At 48.9% G+C, this 22551-nt stretch overlaps 1 protein-coding gene across 4 annotated transcripts; it reads right to left on the bottom strand.

The window, feature by feature from the left end:
- Positions 1 to 791: 791 nt before the first annotated feature.
- On the bottom strand, positions 792 to 11611 carry ADAMTSL4 (ADAMTS like 4). Of its 4 annotated transcripts, none has more exons than XR_012481428.1 (18): positions 11481 to 11611; positions 9422 to 9517; positions 8925 to 9022; positions 8539 to 8596; positions 8001 to 8353; positions 7065 to 7785; positions 6588 to 6690; positions 5446 to 5582; positions 4950 to 5154; positions 4527 to 4699; positions 3983 to 4394; positions 3635 to 3764; positions 3100 to 3304; positions 2788 to 2964; positions 2359 to 2543; positions 2077 to 2256; positions 1690 to 1834; positions 792 to 1535 (listed from the first exon to the last, which is right to left on the bottom strand). XR_012481428.1 is itself a non-coding variant. In XM_074263410.1 (18 exons), the coding sequence occupies exons 3-18, from the start codon at positions 8942 to 8944 to the stop codon at positions 1399 to 1401; spliced, it is 3363 nt and encodes a 1120-aa protein (XP_074119511.1). In that variant the 5' UTR covers positions 8945 to 9022; positions 9422 to 9517; positions 11481 to 11611; the 3' UTR covers positions 792 to 1398. The 4 variants fall into 4 exon arrangements, 3 of the variants coding, with proteins under 3 accessions (XP_074119511.1, XP_074119513.1, XP_074119514.1); XM_074263410.1 differs by having other exon boundaries at positions 2337 to 2543; XM_074263412.1 differs by lacking the exon at positions 11481 to 11611 and adding an exon at positions 11313 to 11441 and having other exon boundaries at positions 2337 to 2543.
- Positions 11612 to 22551: the final 10940 nt, after the last annotated feature.

Raw genomic sequence — 22551 nt, 5'->3', positions numbered from 1 at the left:
ATCGGTGTGTTTGCGGCAGGCCGGAGGTCCCCGACCTCTGGATTCGCCGGAGTAGGGGGGCAGGATGTGTGCTCAGACCTCACGACTCCCTCCTCCTCCAAACTATTTACCTTGAGAGCAGGAAGGGAGTGGGGAGGGCGGTGAGACAACTCGCAGGAATGTGCCTTTGGCAGGACATCCAGTACAGTCACTGGGCCTGGCTCCTCCCCCTGCCCCTCCCCCAAGTCCCCTCAAGCCACATCGTGCCCCTTCTCCAGCCAATCCCGTCTCAGGAAAAGTGTGCGGGGCGTGAGCCCGCAGCCCGCTCCGCGGCCTCCGAGGGGCTTCGTAGGTTTCGGGAAAATTACGAAGCCTGGGGGCGGGGGATTGGACGGGAGGGAGCCGGGGCCCACGCAGAGCGCGTGGGCCGGGACGGATTCAGAGAAAGGAGAACCAAAACGCGAAAGAGAACAGGCTTTTAAAATGCCCCAGGAGCTGCCGCAAAGCCCCGCGGCCGGGCCCGCGGTTTTGTGTGGGAGCCGGGGCCCCGAAACCCCAGCTTCCAATTTCAGAAGTGGAAGATGTGGCGACCCCTAGTGGCCAAACGTTAAACCTCGCGAAGCCCGAGGTCTCCGTTTCCAGCCCGGGGCGCCGAAGCGAGCCTGGGCTCTGCCCGCCAGGTATTGCGGTCCGCCCTGCGGCTCCCGCCTCCGGCCTCTCCGGGCAGCTGTCCCCTCCCCACCCGGCATCCTGACTTCACTCTGGCCGGAGCCCCGGATGACTGGGTTCCCACGAGGACAATGAGAAGCCTGTTTCTTATTTATCACAGTCGTCTTTAATAAAAAATAAATTAGTTCTGGGTGGGGACCGTCCTGGGTGGGGGCGGGGCCCAGGGGCAGCGCATCCTGACGCAGCTCTCGCTTCCCTCGGGCGTCTCTCTCCGACGCCGGCTAACCTGGTCCCTTTTCAGGGCTGGGGGGACGGCGGTGATGGGAAGGGGAACGACGGAAGTCATTTGTCCCAGGAAGAAAGGGGGGCAGCGTGAGGGGAATGGGAGGGAAGGGCCGAAGGTGTGATCCGGGGCCTGAAAAATGTGAACGTGGCTGGGGGCGGGGGAGGGGCGGGGAGAGGGGCGGGAAGGCACTTCGGTCCGGGCCGGGCACTAGTCAACAGGCAGACACTCAGTCCCAGCAGCAGCCCCCAGGGACACGGACCTGTATAATGGCTTATATACAGACAGTCACACAGCTACATGTCCCAGCCATCGCCCCACTACCTGTCACTCTTCCCCAGGCTCCTCCCCGGATAAATATAGAAGGTGCTGGAAATTCCGAGTGTCCCATGAGGCGGGTCAAGGGCAGGAAGGGGATAGAGCCCGAGGGGGGGCTGACGCCGGGGTGGGGGTGACCGAGTCCCACCTCAGGCCGGTTCTGGGGGTGCCCTGTCCTGGATGTGGGCACAGGAGCGGCAGCAGGTGGCCGTGTAGTAGGGGTAGACGCAGAGGCGAGCCTGGACCACGAGGGGGCAGTGTGGGGAGTTGTCCTGGCAATGGTCATCTAGGGAACAGAGGGACTGGGTCTGAGGGGGCGCGGGCCGCCATCCATTCCTCAGTGTTCTCTAGGGTTCCCTCTCTACATCGCTTTTCCCTCCTTTCTCCGTCCGGCCCTTGCGCCTCCCTCCCCTTGTCCGGCCCCCACCGTCAGGGCTTACCGGGATGCTGCGTGCAGGGTTGGCTGTTACACGGCCGTTTCCGGGCAGGCCGAAGGGTCGGAGGGCAGCGGGTGCTGAGCGTCTGGTTGGCACTCAGACACTGGACCTCCCTCATCTGCACGCCCCCCAGACAAGTCCGAGAGCACTGGCACAAGGGGGGGGGGCAGTGAGGCCCCTCCTCCTCCTCCCCCTCCTCCCAGACAGACCCCTGGGGATCCCCAAAGGGAGGCTGCCCTTCCCCACTCACGGAGGAGAAGCCTCTGACACCGGAGGAGGGATTCAGAGAGCCGGGATTCCCAGAGACCCCAAACGCCAGGAACAGAAGGTTTATGGGAGGCAGTGGAGGGGCAGGCGGAGGGGGCTGGGAGGAGGGGCAAGGCCACTCACGCTACTCCAGGGGGTGGAGAACCAGCGGTCGTGGCAGCCCTCCCCCCTGCAAGGCTGCAGCGTCGGCGGTCTGGGCAGGTGGGAGCAGTTGCCAGGAGAAGTAACATTGAACTCGGTTCCCAGTTTAGTCACACAGATCACATCTCGGCGCTGTGTCCCAGAGCCACATTCTGCAGAACACTGGGACCCCACAAACATGAGCGCCTGCCCTCGCTGCCCCCCAGGGTCACCACGGCCCGACCCCGGACGCCCCCACTCACCTCACCCCAAGGCCCCGTGTACCATTGCCAGGTCGGCTCACAGGGCCCCAAGCTGCAGGCCCGCATGTCGGGGGGGCGGCTCCCTGCGGGGCAGCTTCTTCCTTTGTCCCCTGGCCCTGCCTCCTCTTCCCCGGTCCCCTGGGACTCTCCGCTCCCCAAGCAGACCACGGAGCGCCTCTGGATCCCTGTCCCGCACTCGGCCGAGCACTGTGGAGAAAGGAAGATGCTGTAAAAGGGGCCGGGAGCAGAGCAGTGCAGAGGAAGGAAGTTAGTGAAGGAAGGGCTCAGGACTCTGACAGACCCAGGCTTCAAAGCTGCTGAGGAGTCTCGGAGTCCGGGCGCTCGTGGAGGACGTGGATTTTGGAAAAGCTCAAAAGGGGCTGAGAATGTCTTGGATTTGAACAGTTTGGGACATGAAGGGATTTGGGCGGACTCAGAATGAAGGCCCTACCTTGGAGCTCCAGTCACTGTGGAACCAGGCGATGGTACAGGGCCCCATGTTGCAAGCCTCTCTGCTGGGGGGTCTCGGAGGCCCGGAACTGCATTCCCGCTCGCTCACTTCATCCCCATGGTTACCCACACATCTCACTTGCCGGCTGCGCTGGCCACGGCCGCATCGAACGGAGCACTGGGAAAGATGGGGAGAATCTTCACGGAAGAGAACTCTGATTGTTAGATCGGCCTCCGCCTCCTCTGGCTACGGTCTGTCTGTTCCTGTCCCCTCACCTAGCTATCTCCGTGGCTCACCTGCGTTCCAGCTCACCTGGCTCCAGGCGGAGCGTACTTCCCAGTGGCCGCAGAGCCTCAGCTGGCAAGTCTGGGTGACGTTGGGCCGGGGGAGGTGACCGCAGCGCTCCAGGGGCACCGAGGAGCCGCCCCCCCCAAACTCTTGCCGACATCGGAGCTGGCGATGCTGGGTGCCTGGGCCACAGGAGCGGCTACAAGAGGTCCATTCGCCTGTCTCCCAGCTACGGACGTGGACGTGGGGACACGGGTAGGAGAGGAATGGCAGACAGGGGGAGGGGGGAGGGCAGAGTCAGACACAGGCAGAGCAGAAGATGCTCGGGCATACGGAGACGTGACTGTTACACGGAAGGAGACATGGTAGCAATCTGCAGTCCTTTGGGGAGGTGGCGACAGGAGAAAAGACTCGGCTTCCTGTTCCCACTCTACATAGCACCGAGAGTCCCGACATCTTCTCTTCCTGCCTTGGAGACCCCTGGCCCATGAAGAGTCCAGGTGAGGTCAGAGGGCATTGCAGCAGCGCCCTAGGGACTATGTGGACCACCCATACTCACTAAGGGGGGCATGGAGGGCCATGGCATGGCTCTGGGGGGCTGGGGGGCCGGGCACCCAGGACACAGCTTTCTTCACCCACTTCCTCTCCAGAATCACGGGACACACAGCGGAAAACCGGGCGCCAGACACCTGGAGAAAGTGCGAGGGGAAGGGCCAGATGACCTTCTGAGGCTGACCAGCTGAGGCAAGAATAGTTTTGCTGGGATCCCGTGGAGTGGGTTTCAGGGGCGTAACGGGATTTAGTGAGTCACAGGGAGCTGAGGGAAGAGCAGGAGCGGGTCTCGGGGTCAGTACGTCAGGGAGGCGGTGTTGGGGCTGAGGAGTCGGGGGCTGACCGGAGCTCTCACCTTTTCCACAGGATGCGGAGCACTCTGAATGTCCCATCCGTTTCCAGTATCCCTCGGAGGACGCCAGGAGAGGCCGGGGGTGGGGCGGGGCTGGCAGAGGGGGGATCCGCACCTGACGCTGCAGAGTCCCTGGGGTCCGAGCTAACCGGGGAGGTGCCGGGGGCTCTGGTTTTAGACCCTCGGGGGGGAACTGAGTAGGCACATTATAACCTGATCGTTCTACTGGCTGCCCTGAAATCTCTCCTCTCTGCCTCCTCCCCCATCTATTCCGTTCTTCTCCCCAAGGCTTCACCCCCTCACCGGACTGGTGTTGGGGAATAGGAGGTTCTGGGGTGGGCTCTCCAAGGTCTGGAGAAGGTGAAGAGATGAGGTATTGGTAGGAGACTCCAGGATTCTCCTCTTGAAAGATCATCTGGGGGAGTAAAAGAGAAGGTACCCATTTCTAGGGGAGAGCGAGGGATTCGAACACTTCTCCTCCCGACACAGTCTCTGCAGACTAACGAGAGTCTCTCGCAATGGTCTGCCTCCTTTACCACCTACTTACGTAGACATCCACGGGCTGCGTTGTGGGCCCTTCGGCTGTCAGACTCTCCCCCGTCCCTTCCTCCCGAGGGGGCCTATTATACTGGAAGACTGTACCCCCAGCAGGATAGGTCCCAGGGGGGTCGACAGCCCAGTTCCCATTGATGATGGACTTGCCCCCAGGACCACGAAGTGCTATAGGAGAGAAAACAGAGGTCATTTTATTTCTCCCCAATTTCACTTCCCTCACTCATTTTAAGGTCAATTTCCCCAAAATTATTTCCACTCTGACTCTCTGAGGTCCCATCATGCTTCTCTCTTTACCCCCCACCCACCCCGCCTCCATTGTTTCTTCAGTGATGTAGAAATGGATGTGCAATGGAGGAACAATGCAAAAATTTAGAGAAGTACGGGCCACGGAGGGGGTGGGGAGGGGGACTCTCACCAAGGTAGTTGGAGCTGGGTCGAAGCTGAGCAATTTGTAACTGAGAGGCCCCAGCCGGGATTAGCAGGATCTTATGATAACCCAGAAGACCCCCTCGATCTGTGAAGTTCCCCGAGATGAAGTGGCAAGTGGAATTGTCTCCCCCACAGACCCCACAACCGTCTGGGCGTCTGCCAGAGCCAAGGATGCCATCACAGCCAGGGCTCTGAGAAGGGAAGGAGAACATGGATGAGTCATGGGGGGTACCTCCCCCCTACACACCCTGGCCTAATACCACTGAAACAATAGTTTTCTCCACCCCAGTCTTCTCTAGAGTAGATATGGGACCTTACCTTTTGTAGCTCCTTCCATCTCCCATGAAAATGAAACTTTTCTCTTTGGGATTCTCATCTCCCCAGCTCTACCACAGCCTTCCTCCCTGCAACCTCCCGTTTTATTTCCTCAGTGAATGGGGCTTCTCCCCCAGCCACCCAGCCCTTGGCTTTCAGCTCCTCACCAGGCACCGTCCAGCTACGCAGATGTCCGGGGCTCCGGGCTGGCATGGAGTGCCGTCCTGGACTTTCTCTGTGTGACGGACGTAGAACCGGAAGCCACGAGGTCGGCAGTTCAGCTCACAGCGTTGGGAACCCTGGACTGGAGTGTAGGATGAAGAGAAATATCATGTGGGGAGACACATCTGCCAGACTCATTGTGGGGTCAACAAGGGGTTTGCTTAAGGGAACTAAGAATCTATGGAGGCTACACCTACATCAGTATGGATCAAAAAAATTCACTACAAAGAAAGCAGTTCTAAAGTCTGGAGAATTAAAGTCTGCCAAGGATTAGGTCAGGGGGAGCTTTGGAGAGAGGTGGTCACCTGAGATTAATCAATGGTCATTTGAGGTCTTATCTGGAGCACTTGGCTTTATTTATGGTCAAATAAGCCTAGAAATGAATTTGGACTCTTTAGACACACTCAGATGAAAGGCTGAGGGCGGCTGAGGACACACAGGGTCTACAAAGCAAGCCCTGACCTGCGGAGACTCCCCTTGCCAAGCCCGTTCTCTCAGGTTACAGCTACTCCACCTCTGGACATGGCTGACCAGCCAGAGGGGACAGTGGAACCATTCAGGTGTAGGGGACTCCTTCCCTTCAGCATGATTCCATCAGCAACTAGTCTCTGGCTTTTTGGAGAAGATCAGGCACCCTACAGACCCAGCTTCCCCTAAAATACCCATCACACACACACACACACACACACACACACACACACACACCCCTCTCCCTCCCTCCCTCTTTCCCGCCTAGGTCCTGGCAGGGACCTCTGAAGCACAAAGAGCCATCTATATATACCCTACCTCCCTCCTGCCCCCACGCTTCCCCAGCCACTCAAGCTATGTAAACAGCCCAGACTGCCTGATGGGGAGGGAAAGGCGGAAATTAAGGAATTCAGGGAAAGGGTATCCCCTTTCTCGGTCCTGTGGGGAAGGGAACTCTCCCGCATGGGCATATAATCCCTCAGAGAGAAACTAAAGGAAAAAAAGGGATAACTGAGGCAGGAAATAGTTAGGAAATATGCATATGCTGAAGATTTTCGGGAGTGGAGAGGGGCCAATGGGCAGACTCCCCAATCTGGGGGTCCTGGGTTTCAGTGCTCACCCTCCGTGAAGGGCTCCCACTGGTAGAGTCGGCCCATAAATTCCTGAGGATCAAAGGCGGCACACTGCAGAGTCCGTGGATCAGGCTGTTCAGGGGGACACGGCTGAGATTGGGGGAAACACAATGGTCAGGGATAAGAAAAAACAATGGGACGGTAGCAGGCAGGGCTTGGGATAGAAAGGGTGATTTGGGAGGAAAGAGGGAATTAGAAACTAGAAGAGCTTGCCCTTTGGTCTGCCGACAAGGATCCAGGGGAGAATAACCCGGGGAGAGGGCTGAGAAAACAGAGGCATTCCAAGGAGGAGGCTGGTATTCCAGCACCCCCAATCCCAGATTAGATAAATTGGGACCTCAGATACCAGTCACATCCCTCCACCGTTTCCAAGACAATTCCCCCCCTCCTCCCCAATTACTGGAGCACAGCTTCAGTTTCTATGCAAACAACTTAGGAAGTGTCTGGAGGCCTGAAGGACTCACCTTCTGTGTGCAGGCTCTCAGCTGCTCGCTCTCTCCGGGACAGTGCAGAGCAGAAGCACTCGGGGCAAACAGGCTCCAGAGGGGGCCCGAGTTGGGGCCCGGGCTAAGTAAGGGCAGCCAACTCTCTGAATGCTGAGGGGGAGTTTCCACAGCCTGTTGAAGGGAATTTCTGGGTGCCCACTGTTCTCTTCTTCTTTGATGACCTTGGCCGCGGCCCTGGCCCCGGGGAGCAGAGGAGGAAGGATGGGGGGATCTTCTCCATTCCGGTCCCACTGGTTGGGAATGATGTGATCTCTGGGGGTGGACCTGATTAAGGGAACTGCCTGTTCTGGGGGAAGGACTGGGGGGGGACTTTGTTTTGGAGTTGGTTGCCTTTGGGGGTGGCTGTGTCTCCAGAGACTTAGTGTTAGAGGGCGCATCTGTCCCAGGATTCTGGGTGCCATGGAGGTCCTCCTGAGGGGGCAGTCCCGTAGAAGAGATCTCGGTTTGGGGGAGCCGAGTGTTTACAGGTTGTTCTGAATTGTTCAGAGCGTGGAAATCTTCTGTTTTAGAGTCTTGGAGGGGCTCTGCCTCTGGAAATAGAGCCTGAGAAGGCTCATCACTGGGGAGTTCAGTGCTGGGCAGCCCATGGGGGTTCCTCCGGTTCCGATGTAGGGGCAGAGCGAAGGGCACTCTCCCATAGCCAAACATTCCTGGCTTGATGGGATCTCGGACCCGTGACCTGGGAAGTGGGTATGGTTATGGAGTTACCCTTCTGCCTCCTCCTCCCATCCAACTAACAGCTTGGAAAGCTCCCCTCCAGTTCTCTCTTACAGTCAGCCTCATTTCCTAGTCCTGCCTTTGGGTTTCCTCTTGCTCTCAGGCTCACCTATTCTACTCTGTGTCTTGTCTGCCTGCTGAGGTATATCTTCTCCAATTCCAGCCCATTTCCCTTACCTCCTTGAAGCTGAGATCTCTCGAGTCTCTTGTCCTGCTTGGGGTGGGAGGCCTCCCAGAGGCCCGCTCCTTCCCCTCGGCTCTGGCTTGTAGAGGGGAAGGGTCTCCCTAGGGATTTGGGGTCTGGCATTCCGGGACCGAGCAGGCAAAGGCTCTGGATGTCGAGGTGGCCTGGGTGGTAGAGGCAACCCAGTTTGGAGTAAAGATGGAGAGGACTGGCAGATTCGGCTCCGGCGTTGTATCCCGAGCCCACAGGGCTGGGAACAGAGGGCCCATGGACCCCAGGAACCCCAGACCCCCTCAGGGATTTTACTTTCTTCGGGATGTGTTTGTCGAGAGGAGCGAGCAGATACCTATTTGGGAGAAGAGACATATCAATGAAGGGCTGAAGTTACATCCTTGGGAATAGGGGGGAAGACTGGGGCATCAAATAAGGAAGGAAAGAGCTACAGGGTCAGCAAAGGGCTCTAAGAATTACTGGGGAGATAGGATTCTAGAAAGGCTGTAGAGTGGGCAAAACTTCCCTTCCCTCACTGACCTTCTGATCTAGGCTGAGTTGAGGAAGGAGCAGGAGCAGCACAAGAGGAGATCTTAGTCTGAGGAGCCAGAGACAGAGAAAGGAATCCAAGTCAGTGGCTAGAATTGAGGTCACAATTTTTCCTTTTATAGGCTGTCCCAGAAGTCTTCGTGCAGTTTTAAGCTTTATTGAAGCTTAAGTTTTGATAGCTATTAAAGCTTAAAACTGCAGGAAGACTTCTGGGAAGCCTATCTGAAGCCTGGCCCCCTATGATTGGTCTTGGTGATGCCCAGAAAACAGAAGAGGTTACTTACCCATCCTTCCATCCTTTTGATCTTCTAGCTTTCTTCACCTGTACCTCTCAGGGATAGTTCCCACTACCCCTTCCCATTTTCTTTACCTCTTACCTGCCTGCCCATTTCTCCATTGTTCCCCTTAAATTTGCCCAGTCGTGTGAGTCTGAGTCTACTCAGAAATCTGGAGGAGTTAAGATGTGAAGAAAGACCTAAAAGGTGGGCAGTAATAAAAGTTATTCCCCAGACAACTGGAGGGTTGTGTCCCCTCTATAAAAACATTCAAGATTGAGGACAGATGTTAGGACAACGGCCTAATGCTCACCCCCCTTCTCTGTCCCTGTTTTCAGATCAGGCCAGTTTTTTTTTTTTTTTTTTTTTTTTTTCCCTCAGCGTTTCCAAGGGGGCAGAGGAGTTTATCCCCAAACCTTGGTTTTTTTTCAGTTGTCCCTTTTACTTCTCACTGCCACCCACCAAATCCCTCAATACCCCGATTAAGCTCCCGTTCCTAATCCCTGGTTTCTGGTATTTCTCTCCCAACTCAAGCACTAAGCTTTGTCTATCAGGTCTCCTCTCTCCTCTCGCTTTCAACCCCCCTTCTACACACCCACCTCAGGAGGTACCAAAAGGAGGCACGGGCCTTGGGGCTTCTCTCCTCTCAGGGGGTCTCCCACTCTCATATCCTCTGCTTCAGTTTTCCCTTGGGCCTACAGATCCAAAGATAAGAAAGTCTTTTACTTGCTTCCAGTTCAAACTGTAAATCAACTAAACTGGCTGAAGGTTTAAGCAGCAGTAGCAGATTTCTCCAGCTGGATGGCAATGCAAAAGGACTCTCTGTCTAGACTCAGCTACTCAGCTGTCCCACTGTGATAATGTTGCATGATAATGAAATCCTAAGTTGCAAGGAACCTCTGCCCCCCTTTTTTGGAAAGTAAAGAAATCCTACCTAAAATCTAACCTTGATCCCGGTTAGACCAACAAGAGCTTTAACTCTGAGCACTAGTGAAGGCTAAGGTCTGCTTCTCGTCTCTCTTGCTCCCTACCTCCCTCCTTTGCCTGAGCCTCAGGCTCCCACCCCTGTTCTCGGTTCTGCTTTCCAGGAAAAAAAAAATTGTTTCTGTTGGAGCTAAGACGCACCCGGGAGAGGAGTCCAAGGGACCAAAACGGAGATGGGCTAACCATGGGGTTAGGGAAGGAATGAAAGGGAACGATTTTGGATGGAGGTGCACAAAAAGGGTCTGTGCTCATCCCAACTGTTCCTCCCTGACATTACCCATTGACTTGGAGATGTGGGGGAGGGAAATGACCGGTTAGACCAGAATTGGCTGGGGTCATCTCTGCCTGGGGCCTGGCAGCCCCTTCCTCCTCTCCCCAGGGGTTGGGCTGGCCCTGCTGAGGTCAGCAACAACGCCTATGGGGCAGGGGGCCATGCTGGGGTTCCAGGCAGGGGGGATGAGAGAGGGTTTCCTGCGTCCATGTAAATGTCCATTGCTCTTCTTCTCAGCCCTTCCCTCCCTGGGGAAAGGGACAAGAGCCCTTACCTTGAGGCTGAAAAGACATGAGAACCCAACTGCTTTCCAGCTGGGGGAGAAAAGGCCTGCTTCCGATTTCTCTCTCTCTCCTCAGATCCCTTTGTGTCTATTGCCCGGCCACCTCAGGTCTATGCTCATGACTCCCCAGGTCTCTATTTAGCACACATAATCCCATTCCTAGCTTGATTTGGCTCAGGCTGTTCCCAAGAGAAGTGGGGGCCAAGGGGTGGGGGTGACGTGAGCTCCTGGGGCTCGGGCCAGGCCTGGCTCCCTCTCTGGAAAAGTCCCCGGCCCCACCCTCCCCAACACAGCTGGGCAGGGGGCCGATACCCCCCCACCCTTGCTGGGAGAGAGAGAGAGACAGATATAGAGGCAGTCTGTGCGCCTGTCAAACTGGCAATTCACCCCAGTCCTGGCCACTCCAGTCACTCGGTACCTACTGGCCCAGTCTGGGGATTAGCAGAGGTCAAAAAAGGTTTCCCTGATCTCGGAGCGGACACTGCAGGTTGACCATCCCGGCCTGACCTGAGCGATTTATGGCCACACCCCCTCCCCAGTCCAGTGGAGATCAAAGAGCAAGCCAGCAAGGAGGAGGGCACAACCTTTCCCCCTTGTGTTCCTCCTGGGATTTTCGGGAGATGTTGGGATGGAAACTGTGAGGATGGGGGTGATGGGGGGATCGTGCATTTTAATGGCCACTCTCCGTCACCAGCCTTCCCCTCCTGCTCCCATTTCCCTGCCCGATGGAGTTGTTGCCCCCGGTGCTCCCCCCCTTCCCCCACCTCAGGGGTCGCGGCCACCATCAAACACTGCCAGCCACCTGCATTCCTCACCCCCGCCCGGCTTCTCAGGGCCAGAGTCGGACCGGGAACGGGGGCTAAGCCAGGGGTGGGGGGGACCGGACCTCAGGGAGGATGGAGAAGGGGCGCTGTGAGTGTGTTACGGTGGGGATACGGGGGGGGAATCTCACCGCGGGTGGGGAGGAGTTGATTCTCTTTGCCCGGAGAGGGTGGGGGGTCCCCCGAAAGGGTTCAGGAGGAGCGCCGATTCTCTGGAGCCGGGCTCGGGGGCGGAGCGCGCTAGGAAAGCGATCTAACGGGACCCCGGGGAGCCGGCCTGGGGGACAGCGGGGTCTTACCTGCGTGCGGCTCCGCGGCCCCCTCACTCTCCGGTTCCCGGTCCCACGGAGCTCCGCTCCCCTTCCCTCCGACCGCTCCGGCTCGGCCCCTGAGCCGGGCTCCCGGTCACTGGCGCCTCCAGCCCGGGCTCCGCCCCCGCCCTCGCTCCTCCCTCCGCCTGTCCGGCCGTCCCTCCCGCGTGGGGTCCCGCCCCATCAGAGTCTTGCTCCGCGGATAGCGGCCGGCCCAGCGGGGCAGCCCCTCCGCGAAGGAGCCCGGGGCCTGGACGGGACTGCGGCCGGACCCCTCTCCCGGCGTCCGCCGGCCTGGAGGGAGCGCGGGCGGGAAGCCAGCCCGGGTGGTCGGGCCCCTTCGGGCGGGTCTGAAAAGGGCGATGCTCTCAGGAGCCTGGCCGCCGTCGGGAGTGCAGGGACCCACCCCAACTTCCTTTTTAAGGATGGACGGGACGGGTCTTGGGCCTCCGCCTCTCCTTAGGTGCTGCGGCTGCGGGCCACAGACCCCTGCACAGGCTGGCCTCCCACCCTTTCTCTCTCCTGGAGAATCCTCGGGGAAGCCGCGGGGGAGGGGGGGCGCCTGGGCTGCCGCACCTGGGCTGGAGCCTGGGGCCCTCGGTGGCTCCAGCGCGTGTGAGTGGGGAGGCGGGAGCGAGACCCACGTGAGGCTCGCGGAGGGATGCTGTGTGGCTGTTTAGTGTGTAACCTCGGCAGGTCGGGACCCTCTATCCCCTCGGCTCCCTTCCTGCGCCTCCCCACGCACTCCCACCAGCACCTTTCCCCTTCCCGTTCTCCCTGCCACTTTCCTCCTCTTCCCTCTCCTGCCCCCTTTCCCTGCCTCCCTTCCCCCGGCCATTCCATTCCTTTTAGATACTTTTTTTTTAAAACAACTTTTTATTTTCAAAATGTATGCAAAGCTTGCTTTCAACTTTGACCCGTGCAAACCTTGTGTCCGAATTTTTCCTTCTCCCACACCCTCCCTTAGACAACAAGCAGTCCATATATGTTGAACGTGTGCAGTTCTTGTATACATATTTCCACAATTTCCACAGGAAAACAATGTATACAATACATTGTATACAATTTCCAGAGGAAAAATCAGATCATAAAGGAAAAAATATGAGAAAGAAAACAAAAAGCAAACAATAAAAGGTGAAAATACTATATTGTGATCCATGTTCCGTCCCCGTAGGATACAAATCTATTGGAATGACCTGAATCACCTCGCTGTTGAAAATCACCCGGCCACATCTATCAAGCCTCTTCCATATTTTGTATCTCCCACTTCGTTGCCTAGCACAATGCTCAGGGTTTTCTGTAAATGAGGGAATTTGAATCTATGGCCTCTCAATTCTCTTCCAAATCTGTGGTTCCATAATCCTTAAAACCCAGTATCTGTATGAAGATGCTTTGCAGAAATGCTTGGAAACGGGAAAAGTCAAATGAGAAAATATCAATTGTTGCCTTTAAATGTTTCACAGACTGTATATTTTGTATCTATGATAGGAAATCAGTGTTCTAGCATCATTTTGTATTACAGTCTTGTTAAACTGAACTACTTCTAAAATTTAGTTTCAGTTATGCCCTGTACAACACCATTTCATTCACCTGAAATGTTTTCTTCCATTGACATCCATTAAAATTTTACCTAATTTTGGGGGGGATGGGGAAACTGGGAATGGATGTGCACTGGCCACCTATTGGCTCTTTTCATTGCTCCTGAGAATGGAAACCTTGACCTGGACTGGTCACCCTCCTAAGGCTAAGGTGGCGTCCTGACTCCGGGCTGGCCCATAATGCAGAAACCCAATCAATTTGAGCCTTTTTGCAGCTCAGAACTCTGGAACTCAAGCAATCCCCCAGTCTCAGCCAACTGAACGGGTGGTTCGGGGGAAAAGTGCTGGGCCTAAAACCTGAGTTCAAGTGTGACCTGTGATATTAGCTGTGTGACTGGGCAAGTCTTTGTCTCAGTTTCCTTAAATATAAAATGGGTTCAATAATAGCACCTAGGGACCGCTAGGTGGCGCAGTGGATAGAGCACCAGCCCTGAAGTAAGGAGTACCTGAGTTCAAATGTGACCTAGACACTTAACACTTCCTGGCTGTGTGACCCTGGGCAAGTCACTTAACCCCAATTGCCTCAGCAAAAACAAACAAACAAATAAATAATATAGCACCTACCTTCCAGGGTTGTTGTGAAGATTAAACGAGATGCTGTGGTAAAGTGTTTAGCTCAGTGTCTAGCACAGGGGTGCTCAATAAATGCTTGTTTTCTTCCTTCCTTTATCCTATATTCTCTGGACCTATAATTGATATAGAAATTTAAGAGTGCACGCAGGCGGCCTTAGTAAAAGTTGAATTTCATTTTCTTTCTTAATAAGATGGGTAAAATCTTCAAGGGCAGAAACAAAGTTTTACTTTTTAAATATTCCCTCTGTCACTTATAACAATGCACTTGATATTTAACAAATATTTATTAATTTGAAATGAGCAGTAAAGTTGACAAAGCTTGCCTGTTTACTCTCATACTTAATTTTGCTGTTCAGTTTTCTCTCTTAATTGGTTGTTTCCTCCAAGTGCCCAGTGTCATAGTGTCCCTGATACTACATGAGTGCCACATCGCAAGCCTGCTGTACCCAGAGATGCTTTCCGTTGACTTCCTACCTCCAACAAAACATATCTTCTGTTCATTGAATTTAGAATAAAAAGGTCGTTAGGAAGCATCAAGTACAACTCTTCCATTTTGCAGTTTAGGAACAGATTAGTCTTTCAGGCTAAAGAATTAAAAAACAAAACAAAACAAAACAAAACAAAAAAACACGTTCCAAATCCTATATTCATCATATCTCCTTTGGGTAACCAAGGTGATTTAATTACCTGATAAACAGAATTTTCTGGTAAATTAATCATCTTTAAAATGTTCAGGGGCAGCTAGGTGGCGCAGTGGATAGAGCACCAGCCCTGAAGTCAGGAGGACCTGAGATCAGATGATCTCAGACTCTTAACATTTCCTAGCTGTGTGACCCTGGGAAAGTCACTTAACCCCAGCCTCAGGGAAAAAAAATGTTCAGCTATCTGCCAAATTAACATTCCCTGAAGAATATTATTATTTTGACAGAGAATACTAATCTTATCCTAAAGAATTATTTCAAAATTATACAATTTTAGAGCTAGAAAGAATCTTAGAGATAAGCTAATTCAATTGTAATAGCAAAATATAAAATTTCTTGATAGGCCAATAGGGAGATCTCTGGGCCAGGGAACCTTTCAGAGCTCTTTGGGTTAAATCACATAGGGACTGATGGCTAAGAATGGAGACTAAGAAGAGGAAAAATTAATTGTCTGACTGAATCATTTTACATTGTCTTAAATTTAGAAAGAGAGGAATAATACTTTAAACTTTAAAATGTTCATATATTAATATGCATTAATAAATTACTAGATGACAAGGGAAGGATTTCCTGAATAACAACTTTCATTGTTCTGCATTGAGGTTGGATTTATAAATCTTATCTAAGGGAAAAAATAGACTTAAGAAATAATGGTATCTTCATCTAGAATGAGAATTCTTGGCCTCTTTCTGGTGAAATCTGTAGATCTCTTCTCAGGATTATGTTTTTAAGTACACAAAATAAAATACATATGATTACAAAGGAACCACTTAACTGGAAAGTTTCTAAATATTAAAAAAAAAATCTTTACAGCTCCCCAGGTAAGAAATGCTGATCTAGGGGGGCTAGGTGGTGCAGTAGATAGAGCATCAGCCCTGAAGTCAAGAGGATCGGAGTTCAAATTTGATCTCAGACACTTAACACTTCTTAGCTGTGTGACCCTGGGCAAGTCACTTAACCCCAACCTCAGGGGGAAAAAAAAAGAAATGCTGATCTAAAACCTCTTCTAGTATAGATGAGGGAGAAAAAGATATATGCTAAATTGACTTTATGTAATCTAAATAAGTGTTGATAGAACAGTTTAATATGTATATATGCAAGTTTCAGAAAGTTCAGTTTATTGATCAAAAAGCATTTAAGTACCCACTGTGTGCTAGACTCTGAGAACAGTTGCTCAGTTGTGATAACTCAGTGACCTTATTCTAGGATTTTCTTTAAAATAAACTGGAGCTGTTTACCATTTCTTTCTCCATCTCATTTGACAGATGAAGAAACTAAGGCATCTAGGAATAAGTGACGTGCTCAGAGTAACACAGCTGATGTCTGGGTACATATTTGAACTCTTCCTGTCTCCAGGTTCAGTTCTTGACTCACTGTGCCATCTAATTGTCTAGTTCTAAGGGTACAAAGACAAAAATTCCTGTCCTTATAGAACTTACCTTATTATCAGGGGAATGATGTGTACACACACTCAATAAAGTACCTACTATGTTCCAGACACCGTGCTAAGTATTTGTGATACAAAAGGAGCCAAAAGAAGGCTTTACCCCTCCAAGAGCTTAGGAGATGACCCTAGTAACTGAGGTCATGAGGACTGAGCTGAGCTTTGAAAGAAACAAGGGATTCTAAGGGGGGAAACATCTCAAACATGAGGGAACACAATGTGCAGGAAGATGGAAACAGCAGATGGAATGTCCTGCGTGAGGATCTGCAGTTAAGGGGAATGGCAAGGCCCCCGAGGTGTGTTTTAAGAATGTCACTTTGGAAGGCTGGTAGGAGATTGATTAGAGGAGGAAGCTATTTAGAGAATTAAGAGGAGAGGGAAGGAGGGCCTGAATCAGGGTGGCGGTGATGGCAAGGGCAAAAAGGAGATGAAGGTGAGAAATGTGGTTGAAGCACAAGTGACAAGATTTGACAAATGACTGGATGTGCGACAGGAAGAGAGTGGGGAAGGTACAGAGCAGGGTGACCCGGAAGACCGACCAGACGCAGGCAGGCAATGGATTCTGTTGAGTTTGGGAGACTTACAGAGCCAAGAGGTCTGGAATCTCCCTTAGAATAGCGCCTGCCCGAAGACCTTCCAAGAGGCCTCTCAAGGCCTGCCACTTTCAGATAAGTCTAACTGATAGAAAGTCATAGGAGTAACTATTCTTGAAGTCAGGCCTAAATTACCATTCTGGCAACTTCTGCTCACTGTTTGTTTGTTTGCCTTTCCTACATCCTAAAATCCAATGGAATAAATCTAAATGGTGCAGCTGATAGAGGTCCAGCTCTGGAGTCAAATTCTAGTTTAGACTGTTTTGCTCAGTATCCGTTTGTGTAAATCTTTTTTTTTTAAATATTAATCTGTCTGAATCCAATTCTTCCTGTGCAACAAAAAATTCGGTTCTACACACATATATTGTATCTAAATTATACTGTAATATATTTAACATATATAAGACTGCTTGCCATCTGGGGGAGGGGGTTGGGGGAGGAAGGGAAAAAATCTGAATAGAAGTAAGTGCAAGGGATAATGTTGTAAAAAATTACCCATGCATATGTACTGTCAAAAAATGTTATAATTATAAAATAAAATAAAAAATTAAAAAATAAATAAATAAATAAATAAATAAATATTAATCTGGCCTACCCATAAGCAATTAATATTTTTACAGTTGTTTAGATCTGACTTTGTGGAGAAGTGTTTTGTAATTGTGTTCATATAGTTCTTGGGTTTGTCTTGACAGGTACATACCCAGGTATTTATTTTGTCCATAGTTATTTTAAGTGGAATTTCTCTTTCTATCTCTTGCTGATGGGCTTTGTCAGTAATAAATAGAAATGCTGATAATTTTTATATATATATATATACTCTTACTAGTATATAACCCTTGGCAAGTCACCCAGCCCTGATTCATACACACAGACATACAGAATTAGTTCTTCCTTTACATGCTTGAAAACAACTAACATGACTGTACCCCTTCCCTGCCTGGTCTTTTCTATAGCCTAAAACTACAGGTTTTTCATACAGTCCTCAAATGTCATAGATTCCAGGCCCTCCATCAACCTGCTTACTTTCTTCTGGCTGCACTCCAGCCTATCAATATCCTGGTTTACATTGTCCCTATAAATGAGCATAATTCTTCAGATGATGTCTGATGAGGCAGGATACAGTGACAGAATATTACCTCCTTATTCCTGGAATATTCCTTAATAAATATATTTCTTAATATATTCCCACATCACTTTTACTTTTTGGGCTGCCATACTACACTGTTAACCCATATTGAGCTTGCAGTCCACTAAAACCCCCAGATATTTTTCAGAACTGCTGTCCATTCATACCACCTCCATCTTATATTTTTGTACCTGAGTCCATAGCTTCAAAGCTCACTATTGAATTTCATCATATTAGACCCAGTCCAATTCATTTTTGGATCCCAACTGTCCTCTTATGTCTCCAGTATTCCCAGCTTGTGTCATTAGCAAATTTAATGAGCAACTATATATCCCTTTATCCAAGTCATTGATAAAAATGTTAAACAGTATGGGTCTAAGTACAGATGACTAGATTGTTCTCCACTGGAAAACTCCTATGTTGACATTGAACCACTAACAACTACTCTTTGAGTCCAGCCATCTAACTAGTTCTGAGTCACTTGATTGTATTGTTGTCTAATCTAGTCATTCTTGATCACAAAAACCACACTGCTGTTATTGTTACTGACTTTATTATGCCTTTTGAGAACTGATACTTGACTTTTCAATCATCCATAAATGGCAGATTTAGAAAATCCCTAATAATGTGCCAATATCTGGCTTAGGAAGTTTAGTTGTTGATGTTCAAGGAAATGTTTTGTTTTTTTATTTATAGAATAAAACAAGCATGTTTATAATATAATACACTAAATAAGATGATTGTACATGAACCTGTGGGTCTATTATGTACAACTTGCTATTCATTTAAAATATATAACAAAATGGTCATGTATATTTCTTCCCCCCCCTTTTTTTTTTTTCCTTTTTATTCCATCCTCCCTTATTTTCTATAAGGAAAAATATTGCAAGTATCTAGAAAAAAAAATTCAAATATTGCAGTCAAAGTCAGGATGACACACTATAGTTACTTCTTTTTATTTTTATTTATTTATTTTAATGCACATTGTTTAATGAATCATGTTGGGAGAAAAAAATCAGAACAAAAGGGAAAAAACATGGAAGAAAAAAATAAGAGAAAAAAGAAATGAACCTAGCATGTGTTGATTTATATTCTGTCTCCTTAGTTGTTTTTCTGGATGCAGAGGGCATTTTCTGTCCAAAGTCTATTGGGATTACTTTGATCACTGAACCACTGAAAAGAATCAAGTCTTTTATAGTGGATCATCGCACATTCTTGCTGTAATTGTGTACAATGTATTTCTGGTTCTGCTTGTTTTGCTCAGCATCAGTTTGTATAAATCTTTTTTATATTAGTCTGGCCTACCCATGAGCAATTAATATTTTTACAGTTGTTTAAATATGACTTTGTGTGAAAAGTGTTTTGTAATTCTGTTTATATAGTTCTTGGGTTTGTCTTGACAGGTACATACCCAGATATTTATTTTGTCCATTATTATTTTAAATGGAATTTCTCTTTCTATCTCTTGCTGATGGGTTTTGTCAGTAATAAATAGAAATGCTGATAATTTATGTGGGCTTGTTTTATAAGCTGCAACTTAGCTGAAGCTGTTAATTGTTTCCAGTAGATTTGTGGATGATTTTCTAGGATTGTTGTTGATGTCCGGTTGCTTTTTTTCCAGTTATGTCTGTCTCTTTGTACCCCATTTGGGATTTTCTTGGTAAAGACACTGGAGTGCTTTTTCATTTACTTCTCCAGCTCATTTGAGAGATGAGGAAACTGAGGCAACCAGAGTTAAATGACTTGCTCAGTGTCCTACAGCTAGTAAGAGTCTGAGGTCAGATTTGAATTCAGGAAGATAAATCTTCTTGACTTTATGCACCATGGCGCCATCTAGCTGCCTATGGAAGCTAGGAAGGTTATAGAGTATATAATACATTGATAGTTAGGGATTTAGGTTGAGATCTGATCATTGATTATATTATTAAAACCAAAACTCAGCCAGAGATATGCAGATCTTATGAGAAAATATCAACAGTACAAGACTCAAGCAGGTGAACTAGAGAGATATACATCAAACATATTACTAGAGTAAGATAGTATCAGAGTAAATATGAATTAAAGATGATGAGTATCTTTTTTTGGTTATTATTCAGCCATGTCCAATTTTTCATGATGTCATTTGGGGTTTTCTTAGCAAAGATGCTGAATGGTTGGTTTGCCATTTCCTTCTTTCAGTTCATTTGACAGATAAGAAAACTGAGGCAAACTGGGTAAGTGACTTGGCTGGAGTCACACAGCTAATAAAGTATCTGATGTCAGAATCGGAGTCTAACTGACCCCAGGCTCAGGGTTCTGTCCACTCTGCCATCTAACTGCCCATTATTTTTAGCTATCTTATTTTTAGGAAGGCATAAATATTTTTTATCTTCTTTAAATTTAAGAAATGAGATTTCTTTTTATAGGGTTATGTAGAAATTGTCTTGTTTTTCTAATTTATATTTCCCCATTTTCTTCATAAGAATAGTATAAGTTTTGCTAAAATCTTAATAAATTCTATACATATCATTCCTTTCATCCCCTAGTTTAGCATTCGTGTCAAAAAAAAAAGGGATGGAGTTATGCATGACTTTGATGAATTTGTATTACTGTTTCATTTCTAGATGTTTGACAGCCATTTCTTGAATGATTTATTCTGCAATTTTTCTCAGAAGACAAAGTCAAGGTCTCTAACTTATGGTTTACATACTTTGTTCTTTTTTCTTTTTTGACAATCAAGACAAAGTTTACCTTTGTGGCACCTCTCCCATTTTCCATGGTCTTTCAGCTTTAATTAGCCCTGACTCAGAAAATCCAGGATTCATCAGGACAGGGTAGTTAGGTGCTTTCTTACAATCTCCTTAGTTATCTTGGGTAGCAACTCCCCGTCAGCCATTTTTGTCTTGTCATTTTCAGTTTAAAGGTCAAAGTCCTTTATAGAAAAATAAAAATTAATTAAGCAGCTCCTTTTTTTTCCTATGCTTGGTTATCATTGTCATATCTTCCCCAAGCAAAGGTCCTGAACCCTTTTTGATCTTCCTTTTTCTCCCAATAAAGTTTTTGAAAACAAAAATACTCTTCCCCCCCACCCCCCATCGATGGCTTTATTCTCCCTTGACAGACTGACCTCATTCTGAGCTCTGACATTACTTTCTTTTTGGCAGTGGGGGTGGGGGAGAGGAAAAGGCAATGGGGGTTAAGTGACTTGTCCAGGGTCAAACAACTGCCCCATGTCTGAGATTGGATTTGAATTCAGTTCCTCCTGATTGCCATTTGTAACGTGCTCTCCTGGCAGTTACAATTACTAGTCTGTCTTAGGCCCAACAGAGTACTTTTGACCACTGACCTTTGCAGTGTGAGCTCTACCCGGCTCGCCTCCTCTGAGGCCTTCAAAGGTCTCTGGCCACAATCTCTTGAATCTATAGTTTAATAACCTGTAGCGCACTCAAGAACAGCCACGTGTAATCTTAAAAGCCTTTATTATACCTACTCACATAATGCCCTGACTGATGCCCTGACTTGTTGGTTCCCGAGTGAACACCTGGTCAGAAGACCCACGTGTTCACTACCAAACTCCTTACCTCTTGGCTATCCATCTCAGCTTGGCCACCCAGGTTAGGGAGGTTCCTATCACTGTACCACCTAGCCACCCCTCCTCATATTATTTTTACAGAAACATTCCATTTTCTCATATTCAGCTTCTGTTACCTTGCCTTACTTGTGTTTTCTGTACATTTCTCTCTCTCTTTTAAAAAGTTAAATCGGTGGTGGGTTCCTTTTGCATCCATATTGTTCTTTCAGAAAAATTTGATTTTTTTCCCTCCTTGAGCATCTCCTGTTCCTCCTGAATTGACCTTTCCTGAACATTTTAGTCCATGTAGTTCTACCTATCTTTTTTTCCAAAACCTTTGAAAACCATCTTTCCCAAAATCTATGGAGCATCTAAGACTGTGCCCAGATTTCCTCTTCTGTCCCACAAATACCTAGCGTGGGGTGATCACTTCCTTCCAAGGTTCCCATCATTTCAGAACTAGGAGTCATCTGCATTGAGATGATAATTGAACCTATGAAATAATTGAACTCATTAATTAGTAAGAAGTATATTTCTGGCATTAGACTAGGGAAGTCAGTTGTTATTTGTGTGTTACAGTGGGCAAAAGACCATTTTAACAAATAATTCGGGGGTTCTATATTATATGTCAATGTTCTGATCATACACCTGTGTATACAGGTGTGGCTCCAGAAACAAATGTGCAGCTATTTTCACAAGAGTCCCACGTTTACCTTTCTGGTTCTCAGAGAATTAGGGTTTGCTCGAATCCTTTATGCCAGAAGAACCACCCCATTCCTGATTGATCCACAGCCAGACTGGTCTCCTATGCTATTGTTTTCCTGGAGTTGGAGGCTCTGCAACATTGTTTAGCCCTATTTCCTTGAAGCAGGCCTCCCTGCCTGTAGTGACCCTACCCTCCTGGTTCTCCAAATGTGTCCTTCAGGTCAGGGGTTATATATTATTCATCTTTGAATCTCCCACAGAACTCAGCACAGTGCCCGGCTTAGTAAATATTTGTCAAATGAATGAATGAATGACTATCATTGCTATAGTACCACTAGACTGGCTACATTCCAGGACTTTGTTGTTGATCCTATCCTGCCATTATCTTGTCTCGTAGGTGATGGACGATCGGTGAGGTTGCCTGAGATATCTGTCAAAGTTTAGAACTTCCTATCATCTCTTTGTAGTCCTAATTTGCTTGAAAACCCCTCCCCCATGCACGTAGGCTTCTTAATTTGTTTTTCTACATTTTAATTTGTCATTACCTGGCAGCTGATCCATCGATACTTTCAGCTCCCTATTGCCTTATATCGGGTTTTTCTGGTACTCGTGTCAGATTTTAGCCTTTGGGCTTATGGCTAGGCCACAATACTGAAACAACCCCATTAAGTGTTTTTTAATCTTGTATATGTACTTTGAAAATACTTATCAGCATAACATGCCCCTTCATGATTGTTTTGAGATAATGGTCCTACACAATTGTGTTAGA

Source organism: Sminthopsis crassicaudata, chromosome 4, assembly GCF_048593235.1.
Source record: "Sminthopsis crassicaudata isolate SCR6 chromosome 4, ASM4859323v1, whole genome shotgun sequence".
Taxonomy (NCBI): Eukaryota; Metazoa; Chordata; class Mammalia; order Dasyuromorphia; family Dasyuridae; genus Sminthopsis; species Sminthopsis crassicaudata.
Note: the sequence above shows the minus strand (reverse complement) of the source record. Positions and strands in the feature narration are given on the sequence as shown.

What these genes read in the sequence shown, in the direction of transcription:
- ADAMTSL4 (XM_074263410.1), bottom strand. Translation starts at nt 8,944, where the DNA reads ATGGAGAAATGGGCAGGCAG. An exon ending in TGAGAGCCTGCACACAGAAG is followed by an intron (nt 6,691 to 7,064) that starts GTGAGTCCTTCA and finishes CCCCAATCTCAG; the next exon opens with CCGTGTCCCCCTGAACAGCC. An exon ending in CGCAGCCCGTGGATGTCTAC is followed by an intron (nt 4,395 to 4,526) that starts GTAAGTAGGTGG and finishes TTACTCCCCCAG; the next exon opens with ATGATCTTTCAAGAGGAGAA.